The sequence below is a fragment of the Arachis hypogaea genome, chromosome 1 (assembly GCF_003086295.3).
Source record: "Arachis hypogaea cultivar Tifrunner chromosome 1, arahy.Tifrunner.gnm2.J5K5, whole genome shotgun sequence".
Classification (NCBI taxonomy): Eukaryota; Viridiplantae; Streptophyta; class Magnoliopsida; order Fabales; family Fabaceae; genus Arachis; species Arachis hypogaea.
In genome coordinates, this window is record NC_092036.1 from 3514481 (window position 1) to 3537581 (window position 23101).

Genomic DNA, 23101 nt, shown 5'->3' on the forward strand with positions numbered 1-23101 from the left:
CTCACCCCACTCCCTCACCGTAACCCCCCAACCCCTCACCCCCTCACCCCCTCACTGTAACCCCCCACTCCCTCACCGTAACCCCCCACCCCCTCACCCCACTCCCTCACCGTAACCCCCACCCCCTTTCTCATGTCCCTCTCTTCATGGTCATCATCATCATCATCAACATATTTCATCAACAACAACAAATTTTATCAAAAATTCAGAAATTCAAATTTCAGCAACAACAAATTTCATCAAGAAGAAGAAGAAGAAGAAGAAGAAAAAGAAGAAGGGCGGTGTGGTGCGGCAGGACGGTAGGGCGGCGGTGCGGCGGTATGGAGAAGAAGAAGAAGAAGAAGAAGAAGAAGAAGAAGAAGAAGAAGAAGAAGAAGAAGAAGATGGTCGTGCGGTGGTGCGGCAAGACGGTAGGGCGGCGGTGTGGTGTGGTGCGGCAAGACGGCAAAGCAGCAGGGCAGGGCGGCAGTTCCCCTTCTCTCCCCCTCCTCCCCCCTTTTTCTCGCGGCCTCCCCCCTTTCTTTCTCTCCCCAGTCCCCAGTCCCCACCCCCTTTTCTTCTTTTTTTATTTATTTATTTTATTTTATAATTTTTTAATAATGAAGGATAATTTGGTAAAAAAAATAAAATTGAAGTAAAAAAGGACGATTTTATAACGTTGAGGATGATTTTAATAAGAAAAAAGGTCGGGGACGATTTTGATTTCGACCCCAGACCTTGGGAACGAAAAAAGTACTTATCCCCAAATAATTATTTACTACCTCTTCGTCTTTTCGTCTTGCCAATATTTTGGAGTCCCGAGTATGTGTGTAAATTTGTTTCGAACGATTTAAAGCATTTTGTTTATACTTTTTCTATGAATAAATAACGAAACAAATACAAATGAGACTGGGATGAATATTATAAAATTTAAAGAGAGTTTTACATAGACATACAAATGTTTTAGGGGAAATAATATAAAATACCATTTGTTACCTTTGTTCTTCCTTCAAACGATATTCAAGAAACCATTTCCAATGATTTTCTTCTATTTCTGATGGATGATGCTTAACATTTTTCTCAAGAGTCTTTGTTTCATTGTAAAACTTATGATACAAGTTGTGTCTTGTATCCTTCCAGTTCTTTCCTATTCTTTGTATAATTTCTCACTTTATTTTTCCTCCAGCGTCATCCTCATAGTGAAAGACTCGCTACAATTATTTATTATTGTCAGTAACCAAAACCAATCAACAAGCATAAGACCATGGTAATGTGAAGAATTCAATAACAAAAAAAGACTACTTTAAAATGAAAAAGTATAAGAATTTAAGAATCTAGATAGCATTTAGTTGCAATTACAGATAAGATAGAAATGCTTATTTAATTAATAATTAGTCGCAATTACATATAAGTACTCCAAAAAATATTAACACAAATATCTAATAATTAGTCCTGATAAAATTATAGTAATTCAAATATACTTAATAATTTTATTAACTTAAAACTAACTCAATTAGTAGGAGTCCAAATAATACTTCTTTAAAACACTTATTTCATATCATTTTAATTTCCAAATAACTAAAATATGTAAATAAAAAATACAAATTTTTTATAATAGACCGTTGTTCTTTATTTTATTATTCCATTTATGTGTAATTACTTTTAATTTTCCTACATGTTATTATTTTTATTTTTAATTAAGCTGCATAAATAGTGGGATATTTAAGACTTTTTGGAGTTTAATTTAATTAATAATCAATAATATTTAACTTAAAATATAAATACTTTTGACCATGTATTATGACACGTAATAAATAATTTACATAAAAATAATAAATTAACAAAATATTTAATAAAAAAACTAGTTACACAATTATACATTTAGAATACATCAATAAAATTTTAAATAATATTAATTTAAGAAACATAAAAAGATTATTATCATACTATTGGACAATGTGTTTTATTAAAATATTATTGGTCACATTTGTTCTAAATTAAATAGTATTAAGTGAAGGTGAGATATTTTAAATATTATGTTTATGTGTCTATGCTAATTTTATAGTGACTCGTATTCGCTAAAGTTAATTAAAGTAATAAAGAAAATTTGGGCTCGTTTTGATGAATGGCATTTTTTATAAATTTGTTTCCTCGTCATTTGTATGTCACCATTAATTAGTTCAATATATTTTTTTATTATAATAGATATCAAAGCTAGATTTCAAAGTCACGGAGTAGTGTAGAATATATGCAAGAATTGAACAATGTTTTAGACTTTACATTCGCCAATGCATCGTCCGATGGTATGATAAAGTGTCCACGTCCTCGATGTGGACTTCAACTTATGCAAATAAGAGAAGATGCATACAACAATCTGTTGATAAGGCTCTTTTTCCCTGGATATATGATTTGGTTACGTCATAGTGAGAAGCTAGTTGAAGAGAGATCGACGAGTAGATGAAAATCCTATATTCTAAGTGAATCTAATGCATCAAATGGGGCATTTAATTTTACAATGCAACATGGGAGTGAGGACACAATAATAATTGAACATGTCGAAGATGATGAAGAGGAGTTGTTACTGATATGAAGGTCCAAGTCGCGAGGCGCGAGATTTTAACCATCTACTTGTAGACAGAGAGCAGGAATTATATCGTAGATGCTTAAAGTACTCTGAATTATTGTTCTTCGTGAAACTTTATCATATTAAGTGTATGTGCGGTGTGACGAGTGACAAGGCAATATCCATGTGAGTGCAGCAAGACATCAACTGGCATGTTATAGCATAAAGAGGCGCATAATAACGATAGTTTGTTGAGGCATCCAAGGGATGCTGAAAAGCATGGAGAAATTTTGATGCAAAGTATATTAACTTTTCCAAAGGTCCACCCAGCATTCGCTTAGCCTTAGCGAGCTATGGATTTAATCATTTTGGGAATATGAGCACAAAGTATTCCATCTAATTCTTATCTTGTACAATCTTTCTCCCAGACTTTGCATGAAACAGACTTCTTTCCTTCTATCCATGATTATTCCTGGTCTCAAAATATCAGGTAACGACATAGTGTGTGTTTGGATTTCAGTTTGTAAACGGGAGTTTGCATAAAATTAATTTTGCAAATTTGATTTTGATGAAAGGTAAGTTTGTGTTAAAGTGATTTATGTTTGGTAATCTTTACATCAAAATGGACTATAATAAAGTAAATATTATTTGGATGAAAAAGTATGAGAAGCCAATGGAATATTTGTACAATGTGTACAATGGAGGTATATAGAATATTAGAGATATAATCATTAGTGTTACCTCTTCCCATCAGCTGGAGCTTTTGGGATGAGTGGTATCATGACATGGTATTAGAGCGCTAGATTCGAAAGATTAAGAGTTCGATCCTTGGTGAGCCTCAAAATCAGTTTAAACTTTTGGGAAGATGTTTATTAACTCAATAGCCCATTGTACACATTGTACAAATAGTCCATTGTCTCCCTAGCGGGATCCTTTAAAATTTATTATCAAAATAGGTCACATGATATTCTCTAATTACAATATTAAGGATCTCTCTCTTTTTCCCTTTCTCCATCTCACTTCCTCTTTTATCCACTTTATCTCTCTTATATATTATTACTAATCTATTATATGTAATATATCGATTATATATTACCAATTTTATAATCAAAGTATACACATGACAGTCTCTAATTATAATTAAATTAAAATCTTTTCCTTCAAAATCGAGGAGGTTTCTCCTATCTCCCTCCTCCATTTTCTATGTTCCTCCTTCACCCACCTATTTCTTTTATTTATTGTCCTTAATTACTAATTATTAATTTAACAACCTAAATATATTACATAATATTTTTTCAGTTCAATTGAAATTAAAATCTATTATATATTATTAATTTGATAATCAAAATGTACTACATAGCATTCTTTCTCATTGCAAGTGAAATAAAATATTTTTCTCTAAAATTAAGGAGTTTGATCTCTCTTCCTTCTGCACTCACTTTATCTTTCTTGGCTTTTTAATTAATATACCATAACTTTTAAAATTTATTACTAAAATGTTACTCTTTTTAAATTATTTATTCAAATATGATTTTTTCACAGTAGAACTTATTTTTCGGTATCTGACAAGAAAATGTTTACTTGAGAAGTACTTCTAACAAAGAAAACGCTAACTCGTCAATTATCACTACAACACTTCCGGTATTTAGTGGCAGTTATACAGTAACATTGCGGCGGTCTTTCACCACCGCTAAACATTTTGCGGCGGATAAATGACCACTCCAAGATAGGTCGCGTGCAAATAGTTAGTGGCAGTTTTTGCCAACCATAAGGATAACTGCTACAAAATTAACGTTTGATTTGCAGCGATTTTACCCGCTGCCATAGTTAGTATGAAAACTACCTTTCATTTTAGCGGCGGTTACAAACCTTCGCTAAATAGCACGTACGTAAAATGGCATACGTTTTGCGGTAGTAATTTAATGTTCTCTCATAAAGCACATTTAGAAAAAAAACAAAGCAAAGATTACAGGTTCAAATAAGGTCATAATCCAAGATAGACAGTGTTGTGCATGTGAAATTTCCTCGGTGGTTCAAGGATGAGGTTGATAGAATATTAAATTGACTAACGTCTTTTTAGCCTAGAATTTGTACTTTATGAAATCCAATCTTCATATTAAGGATGAATGTTATATGTTGCCAGGTTCTAATGAAAAGTATGCAGCATTCGAAAGAAATGAAGTTGTTTGCATACAGTCCCGTGTTTCAGGCAAGACGTTTTAGGGCGTACAGCGTCAACGGGTACAAGTTTAGGACTATCACGAAGGAAGACGGGCTGAAAATAAAAAATAGTAGAGTTTATGTCTCTTCTAGTACAAGAAGTTCTGCAAGCATGCGTGATAATAGAGTGATTGTTGGTAGTGTTCCATATCATGGAAAAATTGTGGACATAATTGAATTGAATTATAGCTGTCATTTCACAGTGGTATTGTTCAAATATATTTAGGCTGATACAACTACCAGCTGAGGCATCAAACAAGACCATTTGGGCCTTACCAGCGTTAGTTTCTCTCGTCCAATACACACCGGTGATCGAGAAGACGATGGACCGTACATATTGGCATCAGAAGCTCATCTCTTATATTATGTGGATAATGAACTAGATAAAGAATGAAGTGTAGTGGGGTTCATGTGAAACCACGAGGCTTGTATGGCATGGTAGAAGAGAATGAAGAAGCTGAAGTTGAGTTTTCTCCACAGCCAGGGTTGAACATATCAACAGCAGATGATATTGGAGATTTACAACTGGTAAGGGATGATAATCTAGAAGACCCCACAGACAATGTTTCTGAGAATTTTGATGATGTTGCATAATGGAAGTATGAAAAAAGTGAACGTCATTTAAAGAGGATCTTTGTGTGATTAATAAGTTTAATAAAGTTAATGATGTATGTAGTTTGCTAGTTACAATACTATCTGAATTTTTGTATTTCAATTAAGTCTAGATATAATTGTTGGTTTTAATGAATAAAAGCGGTTTCCTGTTTCTTGCAATGTTTTTGTTATAGCAAATGTTAGTATCTAATAAAGTATTAATGTCGTTATTGTTGTTGTTCTTAATGTCATGGTGATGATAATCATGATATCTAATAATCATTATCATTTTCAATATATTGTTATGACTAATAAATATTAGTGAACATAAAATGATGGTGTAACAGGACAAATGAAAACGAAAGACTTTTCACCATATTGTGCAAGCACAATATTCGCTAAAGAAATTGTTATGCCCTCTCCATTCTCGTCATTCGAACATACAATTTCTGTTGCTAGAGACAAATGATTTTGTAAAGTGGATGTGAGGTGTTGGTTGGAAGCTATATCATGACGATCTTGTTCTAACTAATACTTAGAAACGGCAAACGAATATACTATGCATGTTTGTTCTTTAGGCATACCCTTAAACACTTGCTTTAAAGTTTAAAGTATATTTGAATAATATATATTTTAAGTTGATATATGCTAACAAATTTGCAGCAATCGTATTTGTTATGTTAACATTCAAATTTGTAGGAACTTTATGAATGGGGATCAATGTACGAAGAGAAATTTGGGTATATCTTTGTGACATGTGCATTTTTAATATAGAAAGTGCATCATAGGCTTTACCAAAACTATCATGAATTATATGTCTTTTATTATGTAGACACGCTTTACAAATAAGTATGCTGTTGAGTTGGATATTGCTTCAAAAGAGGAAATAAAGTATATAGAATTGCATATTACAGAATTTCTTTTCAAGAAATTTGCCCAAACAACCAACAAGGGAGATGGTAATTGTTGTTTATTTTTTTTTAGTTTTAAAATTGTATTAGCATATTATCGTACATTTTTTTCTTAATTACTATCTAATGACCTGGGAGTTTTCATTTTCTTCTGAGTAGACTTAGATTGTTGTATGCATGTTGATATTTTCAGTATCAACTAGATGGGACAGAGACTAATCCAGAAGACAATTTAATTGGTATCTACTCCGTTGAAATTGTCATTCTCAGGCAGTTTGATCTCAATAAGGTTAGGGAAAAAGACAATGAAACTTTAGATAACCAACAAAGACAACATGATGTACATGCTGCAAAAAGGGGCTTCAATCTGAACAAAAAACCATGGTTTGGAGATGAATTATCAGATCCTGTATCACGTGAAGGCAGTAGATTCTTGATAGAGTATTTTTGGCCAAGTCAATATGATGTTGAAGAAAAATTTTGACCTTTTATTTTAACACTTAGGTTGATTACCTTTATTTAATGGTTTGGGTCGCAGACTCACAGTATTACGTATTTGTCTACTTTAAGAATTTCAATCTTTATGTTTGATTGAACTTTGTTTTAATTTTATAAATTCAGACGATGACTTATTTTTTCTTTTACATTTATGCTTGAATGCAAACTTGAAAGATCTTATAGTAAATGAGGAAATCCAATTTGTAAATTTGTTCACATGATTAGTCAAAATATATTTTTGTAAGTGATTAATTTTTGTTACGTAAAGCAAATCCAAAAATAGTGTAACGATTAAAGTAACAATGATTAAAACGTAATTCTAATAAAAAAGTAGTGAGAACGTAAGTAGATCATACTCGGTTATTTTTTTAAAATAAATCAAGTTAGACGTATTTTGCAGCGGATAGAATAAAACCGTCACAAATAGTTTATCGTGTATTACCCGCCACTGTAACTACCACAATATGTCTAACTGCCGTAAAATGCTAAACTATTACCAGCCGTCCTCTTATCCGTCATAATTGTGGCGGTTTTTTGAAATCGCCGCTATCTGCCAATTTTTGTGTAGTGTATTCACTATACAAAAGGTGATAAAGTCTACGTATATCTCATATTTTTTCTCTCATTTGATAAGTTTTTTTAATATTTATTACAAAAATATTAGATATTATTAATTTTAAGTTATAATAAAAATTAAATATTGAGATATAATTTATTTAAAAAAATATAATCTCATAATATTATTGCAAAAAAATATTAATATATATAAAATAACACATTTTAAAAAAATAATAATAGAAGTTTTAGTATTAATTTCCTGATTATAGACCTACATTAATCATCAACGTTTGAGTTCCTATATATAACTTCTTTGAGATTAATGACCTTTGACCATGTTTGGTCCAATCTAATCTAGTAATCTTTAATATTATTTTCTACAAGTATTCATTTCCTGATTATAGACCTACATTAATCATCAAGGTTTGAGTTCCTATATATAACTTCCTTGAGAGTAATGACTTTTGACCAAGTTTGGTCGTCCAATCTAATCTAGTAATATTTAATATTATTTTCTACAAGTATTCATTTCCTGATTATAGACCTACACTAATTATCAAGGTTTGAGTTTCTATATATAATTTCCTTGAGAGTAATGACTTTTGACCATGTTTGGTCGTCTAATCTAATCTAGTAATTTTTAATATTATTTTCTACAAATTTTCTCTAGTGTCTTGTCAAATTGAATATTGGAAAGCAGTCAAATCACCTTGTTAATGTTCTTCCATGCATTTTAAGTGCATGGACTTGGTATTAATGTATATGGGTGAATTTTTTTCTCGAGCTTAATTTAAGTCAAACATGTAACGTATTTTGCGTTTTAGTCCTTTAATACATATTATATAAATATTCTATTAACTCTTCGTACCTTTTCAATTTTAAAAATGGTGACATATAAATTAAAAAACCAAAAGAGATAAAGTTAGTGGATCAGAGGAGGGACAGAGAACCCCTTAGCTTTGGATATGTTTATCATATAATATGCATAGTATGATTATAAACTAATGTATGATGTATGTCTTGAACTACTTTTATTTATTTATTTTATCATATATTGCTAGTAAATTTAGTTGTCAATTTGTTTTTAAATAAACATTTGAATTCTTAATTATATTGTAATATATATTGTACAGGTTTAGATTTAAAATTAGAATTCATGGACAAGTAGAATGAAGACAATGAAAAAAATGCAATGATAAATAGGAGTGTTCAAAATCGATTCAGACCGAACTAAACCGACCAACCGAGCTGAAAAACTGAAAATCGAACAAATCAAAAACCGAAAAAACCGAAAAAAATGTATTTTGTTATTTTTGTTACGGTTCGGTTCGGTTTTCGGTTCTAACATTGAAAACCCTAACCGAACCGGGAAGATAAAAAACCCTAAAAAAAACCAAGCCCACCCCACCACCAAATGCACGTAACCTAGCCTACCCCCCAGCAATCCCCAAGCCCCACCTCCAAACGAAGAACTAAACCTAGCCGCTCTCTCCCTAGGTCTCAGCACAGCCTCGCTCTCTGCACCTCTCAGCGCCGGCGAGGGACCGTTCCTCCCACCACCTCGCCGAGCCGCGACTTTCCTCACATCGCCGCCCTTCCACTGCTCCCAGGACCTCCTCGCGGACAGAGCAGCCCAGTACACAGCCATCCACAGCCAGATCCCAGCGCCCAGATGCCCAGGACCTCCCTCGCAAGTCGCAAGTCGCACCCAGTAGTCAAGTACTCCAGTAGCACAGAGAACCCGACACCCAGCAACATCCTCGCAAGTCGGACCCAGCACCACCCACTCACCCAACGGACACAGAGCACTGTTTCAAGTCAGATATGTAGCCCGAGCAACTGAGTCAGGTATGTAACTTGACTGGAATTGATGTTCTGTTTCTTGTTCATTACTTCATCTCCAATTGCTTCAACTGCTTCTGGTGTTTGTTTTGTGTTGTTGAATTATTGAAACTGCCCCTGTTGTGTTTTGTTTTGCTGTTCTGTTGAGTGTTGAATTACCGAATTACTTTTGAAGTGATTTAGTATGTTTCGGAGCTTCTGGATCTTTATAGGGTTAGATTGAAATCAGTATGCTCAGCTAAATTTGAATAATAAGAACAGAATTTTGATTTTGTACGGTATGAATTACTTTTGTTGGTATTGTTGCTGGTTGTTTAATGAATTTCTAAATTTGTTTACCGTGGATAGATTGTGTGGAGAATAGCATTCTACTCCAAGTTATATGTGTTGTTAGAGTTTATTGTAATAATTGTTAAGAGTTTTTCTAATAATATATCTATTTTTTCAACCTGGTGATGAGCAAGCTTTCCATGAATCAGGTCATGTTGTTACAGGCTGGTTCTTAAAACATTTTACATAAGTGTGTGTGTTTTATACAGGGCTAAAAAGTCAATGCAGATGTTAAGATTTACATGTGTATATGAGAGATTTGATTCTTTATTTGTGCATGCCCTTAATTATTTGGTTGTTTATTTATATATCATGCTAATTATGAGTGTAGATTATATCATGTTAAGATCAGCAGTATGTCACTATACTTTCAACTATAATGCAGAAAAATTCAGCTTAAAACATTAAAATACAAAAATTGAAACATAAGTATTTAAGAAATGCATATTATAAAGCAAGATTTGTTACCTAAAGTTAACTCAAACTCATGCAGCCTATATCAAAAATATCCCTTTAGACCCAGACTCTAAATCATCCAACTTGATATAAGGACAGAAAGTTTTATATGAGCTTGCTTGAATTTGATATTTTTTGTGTTGAGCACTTGAATCCTTTTCTGATTGAATGTACTAACTAAATTTGAAGGTGCATTTGAAAGGAGATATTATTAGTTTAAATTTATTCTGCATTCTATTTCATCTGCATTATTACTATTAAAAATAATTGTCTTGTTAACAAAGGTACCATTGTAAAAGATATCATCTCCTCAATCTGTGTTAATCACTGGTGCTATATTATTATTATTATTATTATTATTATTATTATTATTATTATTATTATTATTATTATTATTATTATTATTATTATTATTATTATTATTATTATTATTTGCCTTTTGATTTCAGGTTGATTTGTTAAAAGATGTTTTGCAGTTTTGCAGGAGAGAACACCAAAACATGATTGTCTTTTGCTGAAAATTTATTTTTATCTTTTATTGTATAGACTATTAAACTTTTAATAATTTTAATTGTGGTATTATAATTTCTTTTATCGTTGAATTTCATTGTATTAAGACTTTTTTTACTCTTGTGGATGTAGTTTTACTTTTATATGTTATGGCTTTGTGAAATAGAATGACATTTTTTTAATCGATTGAAAAAACCGAACAAATCAAACCGAATTTAATTGGTTTGGTTTGGTTCGGATGATCTCGATAAAAAAATAGAACCAAACCGAACCGCAGTTAAATTAAACGATTGGATCGGATGACTTTTCTCTAAAAAACTGAACCAAACCGCACCGTAAACACCCCTAATGATAAAGCTAAATTACTTTCCATTATAAAAGATGATTTAATGGAAGTTGATGAAGTATGCACATTGATTGGTGAATATAAAATTAAATATATTTGCAAAGATCCACATAGAACTAGTGAAAAAACTGGTCATTTATGGGTTTAAAAAATTTTGGAAGGTCATCCTTCAATGTTATAAAATATTTTGAATGGAAAAACATGTTTTTATTCAGTTGTGTGCAGAGTTGATTGAACATGGTTTGAAGAGCACTAAACAAATGGGAGTGTAAGAAATGGTTGTGATGTTCTTAAATATGGTTGGTCATAAAATTGACAATAGGATGATACAAAAAAGGTTTCAACATTCAGGAGAGACGGTGAATAGGCATTTTAAGCAAGTATTACTTGTTTGCTTGAAGTTAACATTCAAATACACAAAGCCATTAGATCCTATATTTCGAAAAGTTCAAACCAAAATACAAAATGATCAACGATATTGGCTATTTTTTAAAAATGCTATAGGAATCATTGAATGTACTCATATTCCATGTGTGTTTAGCTAAAATGAACAAGCCAAATTTATCGGAAGGAAAGGATTTCTAACACAAAATGTGATGACAGTGTGTGATTGGAACATATGTTTTATATTTGCATTACCAGGATGGGAAGACAAACTTCCTAATACTTGTGTTTTGTAAGATGTAATCTCAATGCCTAGTATGAATTTTTCATATCTTTTCACAGGTATAATTTTTTCTCATAATTATAAAATATTTATATTTTTAAAATTTATTATTGATATGACAAAAATATTCTTTTTTTTAGGTAAATATTATTGAATAGATTCAATATATCTAACACCAGTTGGATATATTGGTCCATATAGATATGAATGCTATCATCTTCCAAATTTTGGACGTTCATCTGGATTTGCAAATGGTAATGAAGTGTTTAAGGTGAAGTTCAAAATAGATTTACAATTTTGAGTCGTATGCCAAAGTTTAAAATAGAAACTTAAGTTCAAATAGTTAGTGTAACAATAACTATTCATAATTTTATTCGACAAAATTCTGAAACAGATTTTGAGTTCACACGGTATAAAGATGAAAATATTATTGAAGATAAAGATGATAATCAAATTGATGATAGTCTATCCCCAAATTTATCTGTTACCTCTTCTTCAGAAGTATAAAGATGAAAATATTATTGAAGATAAAGATGATAATCAAATTGATGATAGTCTATCCCCAAATTTATCTGTTACCTCTTCTTCAGAAATGAACATTTTTAGTACATAGATCAAATCTTGATACTTTTGCAATTAATCTGGATTAACATTCTAATCAAACAAACAAATAAACCGGTCAAACTTGAATTGGACCGGTTGGCCTGCAGCACGCGCATCACACAAATACTTGAATGATTTGCTGGTTATTGAGTTCGAACTTGGGACCTTCAATATATAAAAGAGCCTTCAACAACTAAGACAAGTTTAGTCTTTGTATTATATGGTGCCTCTTTATAATTATATTACAAACTATTAGATATATCCTAATTAATAATTTTATATATTTACTCTTTTAGTCATACTATTTTAAGATATTTTTTATTCTTTTATATTTTTATTTTAATGAGTATTGTTCATATTAATTTAATTTTTTATTTTATATTTGTCCTTTCTTAAATTAATTTTTTTTAATTATATATAATTATTAAAATAAATATTAAACTTTGTTAAATATCTATAAATTAAAAAAATAAGCAAATTTTTTTTATTAATTATAACATATTTTTGTTATTAATAATTATATGACATCTATTAATATTAATATTAATATTAATATTTTTTAACATATATTTGAATAATGTAATAGATACTAATTAATTAATAAATTAGAAAATAAGTTAATTTAATATAAAAAATTATTATGAAAAATGTAAAATTTATATAATTATTTAATTATGACCGAGTCAACCGGTTCAACCTGTGATTCACCAATTGAACCAGTGACCCGATAGTCTAACCAGGTCGATTGCCGGTTTGGTTCTCATAACTATGCATTCAAGTATTAAATTAAGAAGTGCGACTCTTCTCAACTCATCCAGACATAGCTCTCTCTCTCTCTCTCTCTCTCTCTCTCTCTCTCTCTCTCTCTCTCTCTCTCTCTCTCTCTCTCTCCAAGTATTAAATTAAGAAGGGCAGTATTTCACGACTCTTTCAAAGATAATACTTTCTCTCTCTCTTTCTCTCTAAATTAAGTGCAGCTCTTCACAATTCTTCCATACACAGTCTCTTTCTCTATCTGTCTGTCTATGTGAATAATAGAAAAGATGCAATTTAAGAACTGCCGTTGCCACTACCATATCAACAGCGATGGCCGTCCCCCGTACCTCTACCACTTTTCTCCCACTTTTCTTTCCACTTCAAGTTTTTTTCTCTGTGTTCTTTCTATCTCTTTTTCCTTTTTTTTCTCTAGCCTCTCCTTTTTTTTTTCTATTTTAGTGTCTTTTCTGGTTCTTCCTTTTTTCATCCTCTTCTTCTCAATCCATCTCTCTCTCTCTCTACCTGTTTTATTTTGTTTAATATTCTGAACTAGATTAATTTCTTGGTTCAAGTTTTGATAACCTTCTTATAATGTTTTATTCTCTTTTTATGGTGCTTTTGGTTCCCTTTATGGTTAATTTTAGTACGATAGTGCAGATCTATTTAGATTTAGGAAGAAAATACTTTGAGAGAGATTTTTTGTCAGTAAAAATATTTTTAGATTGACAAATAAGTAGATCTATTTCAAAAAGAAAAAACATCTTACTATGTTACAACAAATTTGTGTAATTTCAAAAAAGCAAGAGATTTAGATTTATTTTTATTTTTTTATTAAAATTTTTTGTAATCAAATACTATACTTCATCTCATTTTATTGTTCAACATAAAATATATATGCTTTTCTAGAGATAAAATTGATGATTTTTTTTATGCAATTTATAAGTATCATTTGATTATTTCTATGAACTAAATTTTTTTTTTAGTAAAAAAATCTTAAATTAAAAATTTAATCTTAATATGTAGTCAAAATTTTATATGCACATCTAATTAAGAAGTACAGTTCTTCACGACTCATCCAGATATAGTGCTCTCTCTTCAAGTATTAAATTAAGAAGTGCATCTCTTCACGACTCTTTCAAAGACAATACTCTCTCTTTCTCTCTAAATTAAGAAGTGCAACTCTTCACGATTCTTCCAGACACAGTCTCTCTCTATCTGTGCATGTGTGTGAATAACAGAAAAAATGCAATTTGAGGACTGCTGATACCACTACTATATTGTCTCTCTCTATCTGTGCATGTGTGTGAATAACAGAAAAAATGCAATTTGAGGACTGCTGATACCACTACTATATCAGTAGAATTGGCCGTCATCTACCTCCACCACTTTTCTCTCACTTTTCTTTCCACTTCAAGTCTTTTTCTCTCTTTTTTCTTTTTTTCTCTCTGGCCTCTCCTTCCTTTTTTTTTCTATTCTAGTATCTTTTTCGATTCTTCCTTTTTTCATCTTCTTCTTCTCAATCCATCTCTCTCTTTCTCTACTCGTTTTATTTTGTTTATTGTTCTTACCTAGATTGATTTCTAGGTTCAATTTTAATAACCCTTTTATAATATTTTACTCTTTTTTTATGATGCGTTTGGTTTTTTTTATGATTAATTTTAATACGATAGTGTAGATCTATTTAGATTTGGGAAAAAATACTTTAAAAAAAAAACTTTTTTGTCCATATAAATATTTTCATATTAAAAAATAAATAGATTTATTTCGAGAAAAAGAGACCTCTTACTATATTGTAGCAAGTTTGTGTAGCTTTAAAAAAAATAGAAGATTCAGATTCATTTTTATTTTTTTATTAAAATTTTTTATAATCAAATATTGTGTTTTATCTCATTTTATTGTTCAACATAAAATATATATTTTCTTTTCTATAGATAAAATTGATATTCTTTTATACAATTTATAAATATCATTTGATTATCTTTATGAACTAAAATATTTTTCTTAAATTAAAAATTTAATCTTGATATATAGTCAAAATTTTATATGCACATCTAATTATATATTATCACCTATGTATTGCATAAATGAGAACAGATTTAGCTGAACGCAATATTTTACAACTATTGATACATACAAATTAAACTCAAATGAATTCATCACATTTGAACATGAACTCAAAGCACAGACAGCGTTTAAAATGACAAGCTATTTAGACAGAACAGAGTCACAGCCTCACAGGAACACAAGCTACTAACACGGAACAGAGAGATCCAATGTTACAAGTCAACTGCGTTTCACCCTCTGACAGAACCTTCAAAAACACACACACAAAAAGCACGCACCAAAAACACAACCCAGGGAGACGCTCTCTTACGTAGTTACCATTTTGCCCTTCCGCTTTTGCCTCCTTTCGTACTTCTTTGACTCGACTACTGAAATCCCAAACACAAACAAAAACACACTCTCTCTTTCTCTCTCCACCACAATGGACTCCGCCCAAGAAAACTCACTCACGGAGCTCCGGCAAAGCAGTTCCGGCAACGCCGCGGAATTGCAATCGGAGGATCCGAATCGATATTTTCCACAGCCTGATGCCGGAGCCACATCGTCCGCCAACGCCGGCGGTGCAAGGTACAAGCTGATGTCTCCGGCAAAGCTCCCGATCTCGAGGTCCCCGTGCGTCACGATTCCTCCGGGACTCAGTCCGACGTCATTTCTCGAATCTCCGGTGCTGCTTTCCAACATGAAGGTCAGTGAAGCTTCGCTTCTTATTCATTTTTTTTCTAGGGTTTTGTTTTTGGCATAGTAGATGATGAAGGTTAAGTTTTTTTATGTAACCGGTTTATCAGTAAACGAATTAGGAGGAAAAAAAAAAGATTAAGTGAATTCATTAATGAAATGTATTTTTCCTCCTCTTTAGTTGATTTATAATTTTCTACTCAATTTGGTCAGAGATGGCATTTTCTTAACTTGACCTAAGTGAAGTTCACTCAGTGTGAGTGGCATACCTAAAATATGTTTATTTCTCTATAATTTTCTTGCAAAATGCTCTCACCATCCAAACGCAGCATCTCTGGGCTATTTATTATTCTTTCTTAGGAATATCTTTTTAATGTTTTTTTGGGGCTCTTAAGTGATGTGATTTAATTGTTGATGAGTTGAAGATGCTGTTTGTTTCACGAAAATAAATATTCGAAATTCCAGTGTTAGTGCTTATACTTGTCTAATCTGGTGACATTTTGAATTGGGCCTTTTTCTGTCTTCTGTTTCACTTGGTAGATTTTATTATTGGGTAGCTTGTGTTTTCGGGACCGTGAGATTCTGATACTTGCTCTTATAGAATTATGTATTCGTTGCTTTATGCTCAGTACGGTATTCTCTTGGAATATGACTTTCAATTAGGAAACTATCAATCACTAAACATTATCTCTCTTTTTTATTTATTTTCTTCATTTTTTTAGTGTGGTGCTGTTTTTTCACATCATGAGTCTCTTTTTTCGTATTGATGTTACCCCTTTTCCTTTGTTTTAGTTTTTGATAACTCCCTTCTTTTGCCATTTATGTATATGGAACAACCGCATATATATGTCACAAAGATTGTGTGTCAAGATTTTTCTTTTCTTTTGTATCCGCACATGATTGCTGGATGTTAATTATCTGGGCGGTCATAATTTGTGCAGAATCCTTTGCAAGATTCATGTGAGAATGGGTTTCCCGATTTGTGTGTATAAATAACTTGCACAGATGATGTAGTGTGCTGTCTTTTGTCCTAGAGACACCAACAAACAATAAGCGGATGTCATGAGGAGAAACTTATGAACTTCGCTTATGGTCAGTTGTAGTTGGGTCTTTTTGTGTATGCAGCTGACAAATATGCTCCATTGTGGAGTTGACCCCAACAAATTTATATTGTCTATTGTTGTTACTGGTATGCTTGATCCATTGAGTAGTGTTTAGGGTCTTAGGCTTAAGGCTTCCCAGGTATTCGGAAACTTAGTGGTGTTGTTCTTTTCTTCTTTTTCCCTTGCTTTTGCTTTGTTTAGCTGATGACTCATTTTTTTTACTATATACTAATTTCTGTATTTGATTTTTATGATTAGTCTTAATTCTGCAATTGCTGCAGACAGGGGGCTGTAGGTAATAATAGTTTTTGTATGCCTTGCAGGTTGAACCTTCACCAACTACAGGTTCCCTTTCTAAGCTTCATCAAACAGGGCATGGTTCTGTGACTTCTGCTGCTGTATCTACTACATTTCCTGTAACCACTGTATGCTTCAATACCAGTACTGTTGATGACAGAACATCGAGCTTCTTTGAGTTCAAAGCACACAATAGATCAAATATGGTAATGAATTACTTGATGTTGCTAAAACTGGGGATATCTTATTGATAATGTGGACACATGAACTAAGCATTGTTGTTTGTTTATCCTAACGTGTTCTGTGTTATCAATATATCATGATTAATTAAATATCTTGCTGTTACTCATTAGTGATGCCAATCTAAATAAATTCCTTAAGTCTTTCACCATCTTAACCATTTTTTTTTCATTGTTTTGGTGGAAGAGTTAGTTGGAAACAGATTTGTAGTTCATGTCTCAATACTACTGTTTTGAAGATTTCTGGTTGCAAGTGCTTACCTTGTACTATGAACTTATTTTTAAGGTTAATGCGGACTTCAACAACCATGTAAATGAAAAATCTACTCAAATAGATGTTCAAGGAAAAGCCCCATGTTTCCCCTCGTCACCATCAGTTAAAAGTGAGATAGCAGTAACTTCAAATGAATTAAGTCTATCATCACCTGTTCAAATGGTTAGTTCAGGAGCTAGTTCTCATGTTGAAGTCGATATGGATGAATTTAACCACGGGGGCAGCACAGCCAGTGGGCTTCAAGCATCACAAGTTGAGAGTAAGAGCAATGGACTTTCGGTTGCATCTGACAGAGTATCTGATGACGGATATAACTGGAGAAAATATGGGCAAAAACTTGTTAAAGGAAGTGAATTTCCACGAAGTTATTACAAATGTACACATCCCAACTGTGAAGTGAAGAAACTATTTGAACGTTCTCATGATGGGCAAATCACTGAGATAATTTACAAGGGAACACATGATCATCCTAAACCTCAACCAAACCGCCGATACTCTGCTGGAAGTATTATGTCAATGCAAGATGAGAGATCTGATAAGGTTTCTTTTGCTGGTCGAGATGGTAATGCAGGCTAGAAGCTTCTCATTGATCCAAGTTTGTTGTTAATTATTTTTTAAGTAACTAATGTGGCACCCTGCCCCCTCTTTTTTTTATCTTTTGAATTGTAGACAAGGTATCCAATATATATGGCCAGGTCTCTCATGTTGCTGAGCCCGGCAGTACTCCAGAGCTGTCACCTGGAGCAGCAAGTGGTGATAGTCCAGAGGGTGCAGGGCTTGCATCAAATAAGATTAATGATGAGCTTGATGATGATGATCCTTTCTCCAAACGAAGGTTTGACAATTTAGACCAAAACTCTAGGCTTTTCTACTTAACGTGTTTCCTTGCTGATTGAAAGTTTTGTTTTGAGCAGAAAAATGGATCTTGGATGTGCTGATATCACTCCTGTAGTTAAGCCTATCCGGGAGCCAAGGGTTGTTGTACAAACTCTGAGTGAGGTTGATATATTGGATGATGGATACCGTTGGCGTAAGTATGGGCAGAAGGTTGTGAGAGGCAATCCAAATCCTAGGTATGCCCCTACGTTGATGATACAATTGAAGCTAAATTGATCATAAACTATTTAAAATGTGTCCTTCATCAATCCCTTTTTGTTATTTCATATATATTATTGCAGTATTTTGCAAGGTTGATGATGCTTTGTGGTTCTAGTATAGCAAACAGTTGTATGTTGCATTATATAATGGTACATATTCTAAAACCTAACATGAGCTTAAGCAAGGATTGGGAATTGGAATTTCTTTCTCTTTGTTGAGCCAAAATTTTGGTGTATAGAATTTCAAATTAAGAACTTCTATCCTATTTCAGCTAAAAGTTACTTGAAATGCTTTTTGGTTTAACTGGCAGAACTTCCATAATTTAGTTTACTTTAATACTGCAAAAAGATACTTACAAGTTGCGGTTGATGAGGATCCGATCTCAGATACCATAAAACTTAGTGTGTTGATCTAACAGTTTTCAGATGTTGGGATAGCACCTAGTGTAGAACGATAGAACTCTGCTTTTTGGTGGCTAAATTAGGTGTAGAGAAGACTTGAGCAAACCCCAGTAAGAAGAGTAGATTAACCCAATAGCTAAAGGGGTTTTTTTTTTTTTTGGGGGGGGGGGGGGATGAGACAAACTTAAGTCAAAACTATCGAGAGTTTGATTATCATTGTTGTCTTGTTGATCTCAATTGTTTAAGAGAGGCCTTCCTATGTAATTTGGTCTAATTTTGAATTGAGAAATGCTCAAGGGCCAGCAAAATTTATTGTTTTTTGCCAGCATTTTTAGCCATCAGCCCAATTTCTTTAGTCTAGTCATCTAACAACATACTTTTAGCTCACACTTTTAAACATTGCTGGCTAACTGCCGGGGAAAAAACAATAAATTCTGCTAGCCCTCTGGTATTCCACTTTTGAATTTACTGCACTGTGCTTTGGAAATGTTCTTTTGTTATATGGTATGTTTCATATACACTAATACAAATTATGCACTAGTATGAGTCTAGTTCAGAATCTGAACAAAGGGGTTGGCAGGGTTGCCGAATGTATACTTTTAACTGAAATTCTTTATCATACATTTCAAATGGAGTTCAAGCACCTGGGTAAAGTTTTAGATAAGGCGACAACTAATATTGTAGAGAGATTGATGCTTTTCTACTCGACGTCAACTCAAACACTAGAATTTTAATAGTTTTTTGCCAAAACAACGGTTCTTAGTGCAAAATATTTATGATAATCTCTACCTGTATGTCAAGACATCTGGTTAGATTTATTATGGATTTGGTGTAGTTGGCCCCAATGTTGCAGCTAATTCTTGCTGGTGATGCCATCTTTTGGAATCATTTGGCTCAGAAGTTGCTATCAGTTTTGGTGTGATAATCTGTAGAAATCAAGAATGGAAGAGTGGTTGCTATTGCCACCACCCTCATTCATCACATTCCTTATATTTTATGGAAATGGAAATATTAGTAACGAAGTTGTCCTTACTGTAGATTGTACAATCTAAAATTGTTGCTCCTAGGGTTTCCACTTTAATTTAATCATAACTTGGTGTACCTAGATCTCAATAACCTTAGCTTGCCTTATGCTCATTTTATATACTTGACAAATTTCTACCTGATTGTATTTTATTTTTCCTGTATAATGTTATTTATATGCTTACTTTATAATTCAGGAGTTACTACAAATGCACCAATGCTGGTTGCCCTGTTAGAAAGCATGTGGAGCGAGCATCTCATGATCCGAAAGCAGTAATAACCACATATGAAGGTAAGCACAATCATGATGTACCAACTGCAAAGAATAGTAGCCATGACATGGCAGGACAAGCTGCATCCATTGGACAGGCAAGAATTAGGCCAGAAGAAAGCGATACGATTAGCCTTGATCTTGGGATGGGCCTTAACCAAGCTGCGGAAAATGGCTCAAGTGGGCAAGGGAGAGTGCCACTTTCTGAATTTGGAGGCAGCCAAACTCACACAAGCAATTCCAGTTTCAAGTTTGTCCATGCTACCTCAGCTCCAGTATACTTCGGTGTTCTAAATAACGGTTCAATTCCATCATATGGTTCTAGAGAAAATCTGAGTGATAGTACATCTTTGAACCACTCTACTTATCCCTGCCCGCAGAACATGGGAAGAATACTAACGGGTCCGTAGTATTGTTAAATTACTAAAAAAGAACAAAATAATTTGAGGATCATTTTGCTTTCTTCTTTTTGGCGGGTAAAGCTTAAAGGTAAAGCATCTCATTCTCTGTCTGAAAATGCCAGATAGTTCTTTAGTGTTTATATCACTATTTGTAGTTGTAGCTGCATCCCTTCTGCTATATCTAATTGTTGTTTGTATAATTATATACGAATTCTTCTGTACAAATATGAAGCTGATATCAAAGTTGCTTCAACAAAAACCCTTGTAAAAGTGCTTGAATTCAACTATTTATAAGAAGTATCTTTTAGCCCGTTTCTGAAATTCTAAATGTAATAACATCACAAGCTCTTTTATGTTTGAAAATGCAGATATTCTGTGTTTATATCAGTACTATTGTGAGAGCTGCTCCTTAGTGGAACTTTGTAGCTGTTTGATTAAATGTTGTATGTATAATTATATTATATACAAATTCTTCTGTACGAATATGAAGCTGATGTCAAAGTTCCATCCAGGACCCTTGTAAGCGTGTTTTAATTCAACCATTTATAAGCATAATTTAGCCTGTTTCTGAAATTTTGGTAATCACAACCTCTATTTCTCTCTACCTTCAATATAAGTAATGTAATCTGCATTTCTGATTTTTTTTTTTTGGGGGGTGGTTTTTGTGTACGATGATATTGAAGTTGGATGTTTCATGAATGTGTGATTTTCTCATCCTATTTTATGCATACCCGAGTGAGGAACACACTGAAAAGTTTATGTAGATTGGAGCCAGAACCAGGAACCAGGTGAAACCTGGTGCAACTCAGATACTTTTGTGAAAGTAGGTGATATGTCTTAATATTTAATAATGATGAATTCAGTTTGGTGTGTTTTCCCGTTTTGCACTTATGAAGTAAAGGATATGAGTATGACTAGTATTTTACAGAGCCATAGAGGTTTACTTTCTTCCGTTTAAAGATTTAACACAGTTCTATCCCGTTGAAAAGGACATGGAATCTATCATACCTGATTGAGCTTGTGATTTTGAAGGGGAGATTTTTAGTATTTAATAATTAATATTGGTAGGTATGCTTCATATATCTGGAAAACTAATAATTATAAAGTAGATTTCATGGTCCACATCTAAATCTAATTGTTCTTAGCTACATTTATAAATAATTTTTTGGTTTTTCATGGTATCCTCTAGTCCGACAAGTCAAGGATTAATCTGCCACAGATCTAAATCCTATTTAAGGGTATGCTGTTGATCAATGGGTGGTTATATACACAAAGCAGGATTTGAACTTTTGCAAATGAGTGAGCTGACTACTCGACCAGTTCATATTGGTTAGCTACATTTATAATCTAATGCCGTGCATTATATATAAAATATATAAAACTTCCTGATAGAACGTATTAATTGGCGAGGAAGAAGGGCCTTATGGGCTACAAACGTGTACCTGATGGAAAATTCCAACATCTGGTATTTGGTTATTGTTTAGAGTTCATAGAAGATGCATTTTCTATCGTTCATTAGAGCTGTGACACACACACAATCTTTAAGACACGAATTTTTACTATTTTTGCCACAAGTTAATTTTCAATATTCTAAGTTTACTTTCCTTATATCATTATCTTCCTTATGTAATCACAATATCATGATCTGGCCAAGCTTGTCATGTGCCAGTAATTTATCATTGGATACAATTGCAATGTAACGAAAAATAATTTGGAGATTTTATTTATTTTACTTTTGTATACTAAATCGATATATCTATCTCTACCACTAAATAAAATGTGAGATCCACATGAAGTATGTTGATTAAGCGTAAGCCAGCTTAAATAAATATATATACTTAAAATATTTCTAAATAATTTATTCTTTTAAATATATTATGATTTCGAAAGAAAAAAACACTTGTTTGTGTTGAAGATTTTAACACACTCGAAATTAGGAGTGGCAGCATGCGTGCAAAAGGTCTTTATTATTGAAACAAGATCATCAATGATTTATATAAAAACAATTTCATTTTAGTAATATATAAATACAACATTATATCATATTTTATTTATATTTGTTTTATTAATTTAAGCAAGATTTTTTATATAAAATTAAACATTTAATGAGACGATTGTTTTATTTATATTTGTTTTATGAGACGATTGTGTTATTTGTTATTAAATTATGTAATAATATTATATATTTTGTAAAATTACCTGCGGGTTGACCGTGGGTAGCGTTAGCGTTGAGTTGTTCTTAGCCCGCGAATAAAATAAGATAGGGTTGAATTGTAAAACCGTAATTTCGATTTGAGGACTTGCAATGATAACCAGGATAATTATATGGTGGATACTACAATGAAAATTTTATAATTGTCTTAATGTGAAAATGTTTTTTTTTGTCCCTTGGATGATAGATTGGATGGTTAGATTTTAATAT

The 23101-nt window shown here is 32.4% G+C and overlaps 1 protein-coding gene across 3 annotated transcripts; it reads left to right on the forward strand.

Annotated features, from left to right (window-relative positions):
* The first annotated feature begins 14919 nt into the window (after positions 1-14919).
* Positions 14920-21000, forward strand: LOC112790801 (probable WRKY transcription factor 20). 3 transcript variants are annotated; one of them, XM_025833373.3, is made up of 6 exons: positions 14920-15582; positions 16999-17178; positions 17498-18047; positions 18155-18320; positions 18400-18558; positions 20205-21000. In XM_025833373.3, the coding sequence occupies exons 1-6, from the start codon at positions 15319-15321 to the stop codon at positions 20686-20688; spliced, it is 1803 nt and encodes a 600-aa protein (XP_025689158.1). In that variant the 5' UTR covers positions 14920-15318; the 3' UTR covers positions 20689-21000. The 3 variants fall into 3 exon arrangements, with proteins under 3 accessions (XP_025689158.1, XP_072091764.1, XP_072091761.1); XM_072235663.1 differs by lacking the exon at positions 14920-15582 and adding an exon at positions 16297-16532; XM_072235660.1 differs by lacking the exon at positions 14920-15582 and adding an exon at positions 16358-16814.
* Positions 21001-23101: the final 2101 nt, after the last annotated feature.

Coding starts and splice junctions, on each gene's coding strand:
- LOC112790801 (XM_025833373.3), top strand. CDS start 15,319: ATGGACTCCGCCCAAGAAAACTCACTCACGGAGCTCCGGCAAAGCAGT. Junction 18,321..18,399: donor GATCCTTTCTCCAAACGAAG/GTTTGACAATTT, acceptor TGTTTTGAGCAG/AAAAATGGATCTTGGATGTG. Junction 18,559..20,204: donor AGAGGCAATCCAAATCCTAG/GTATGCCCCTAC, acceptor TTTATAATTCAG/GAGTTACTACAAATGCACCA.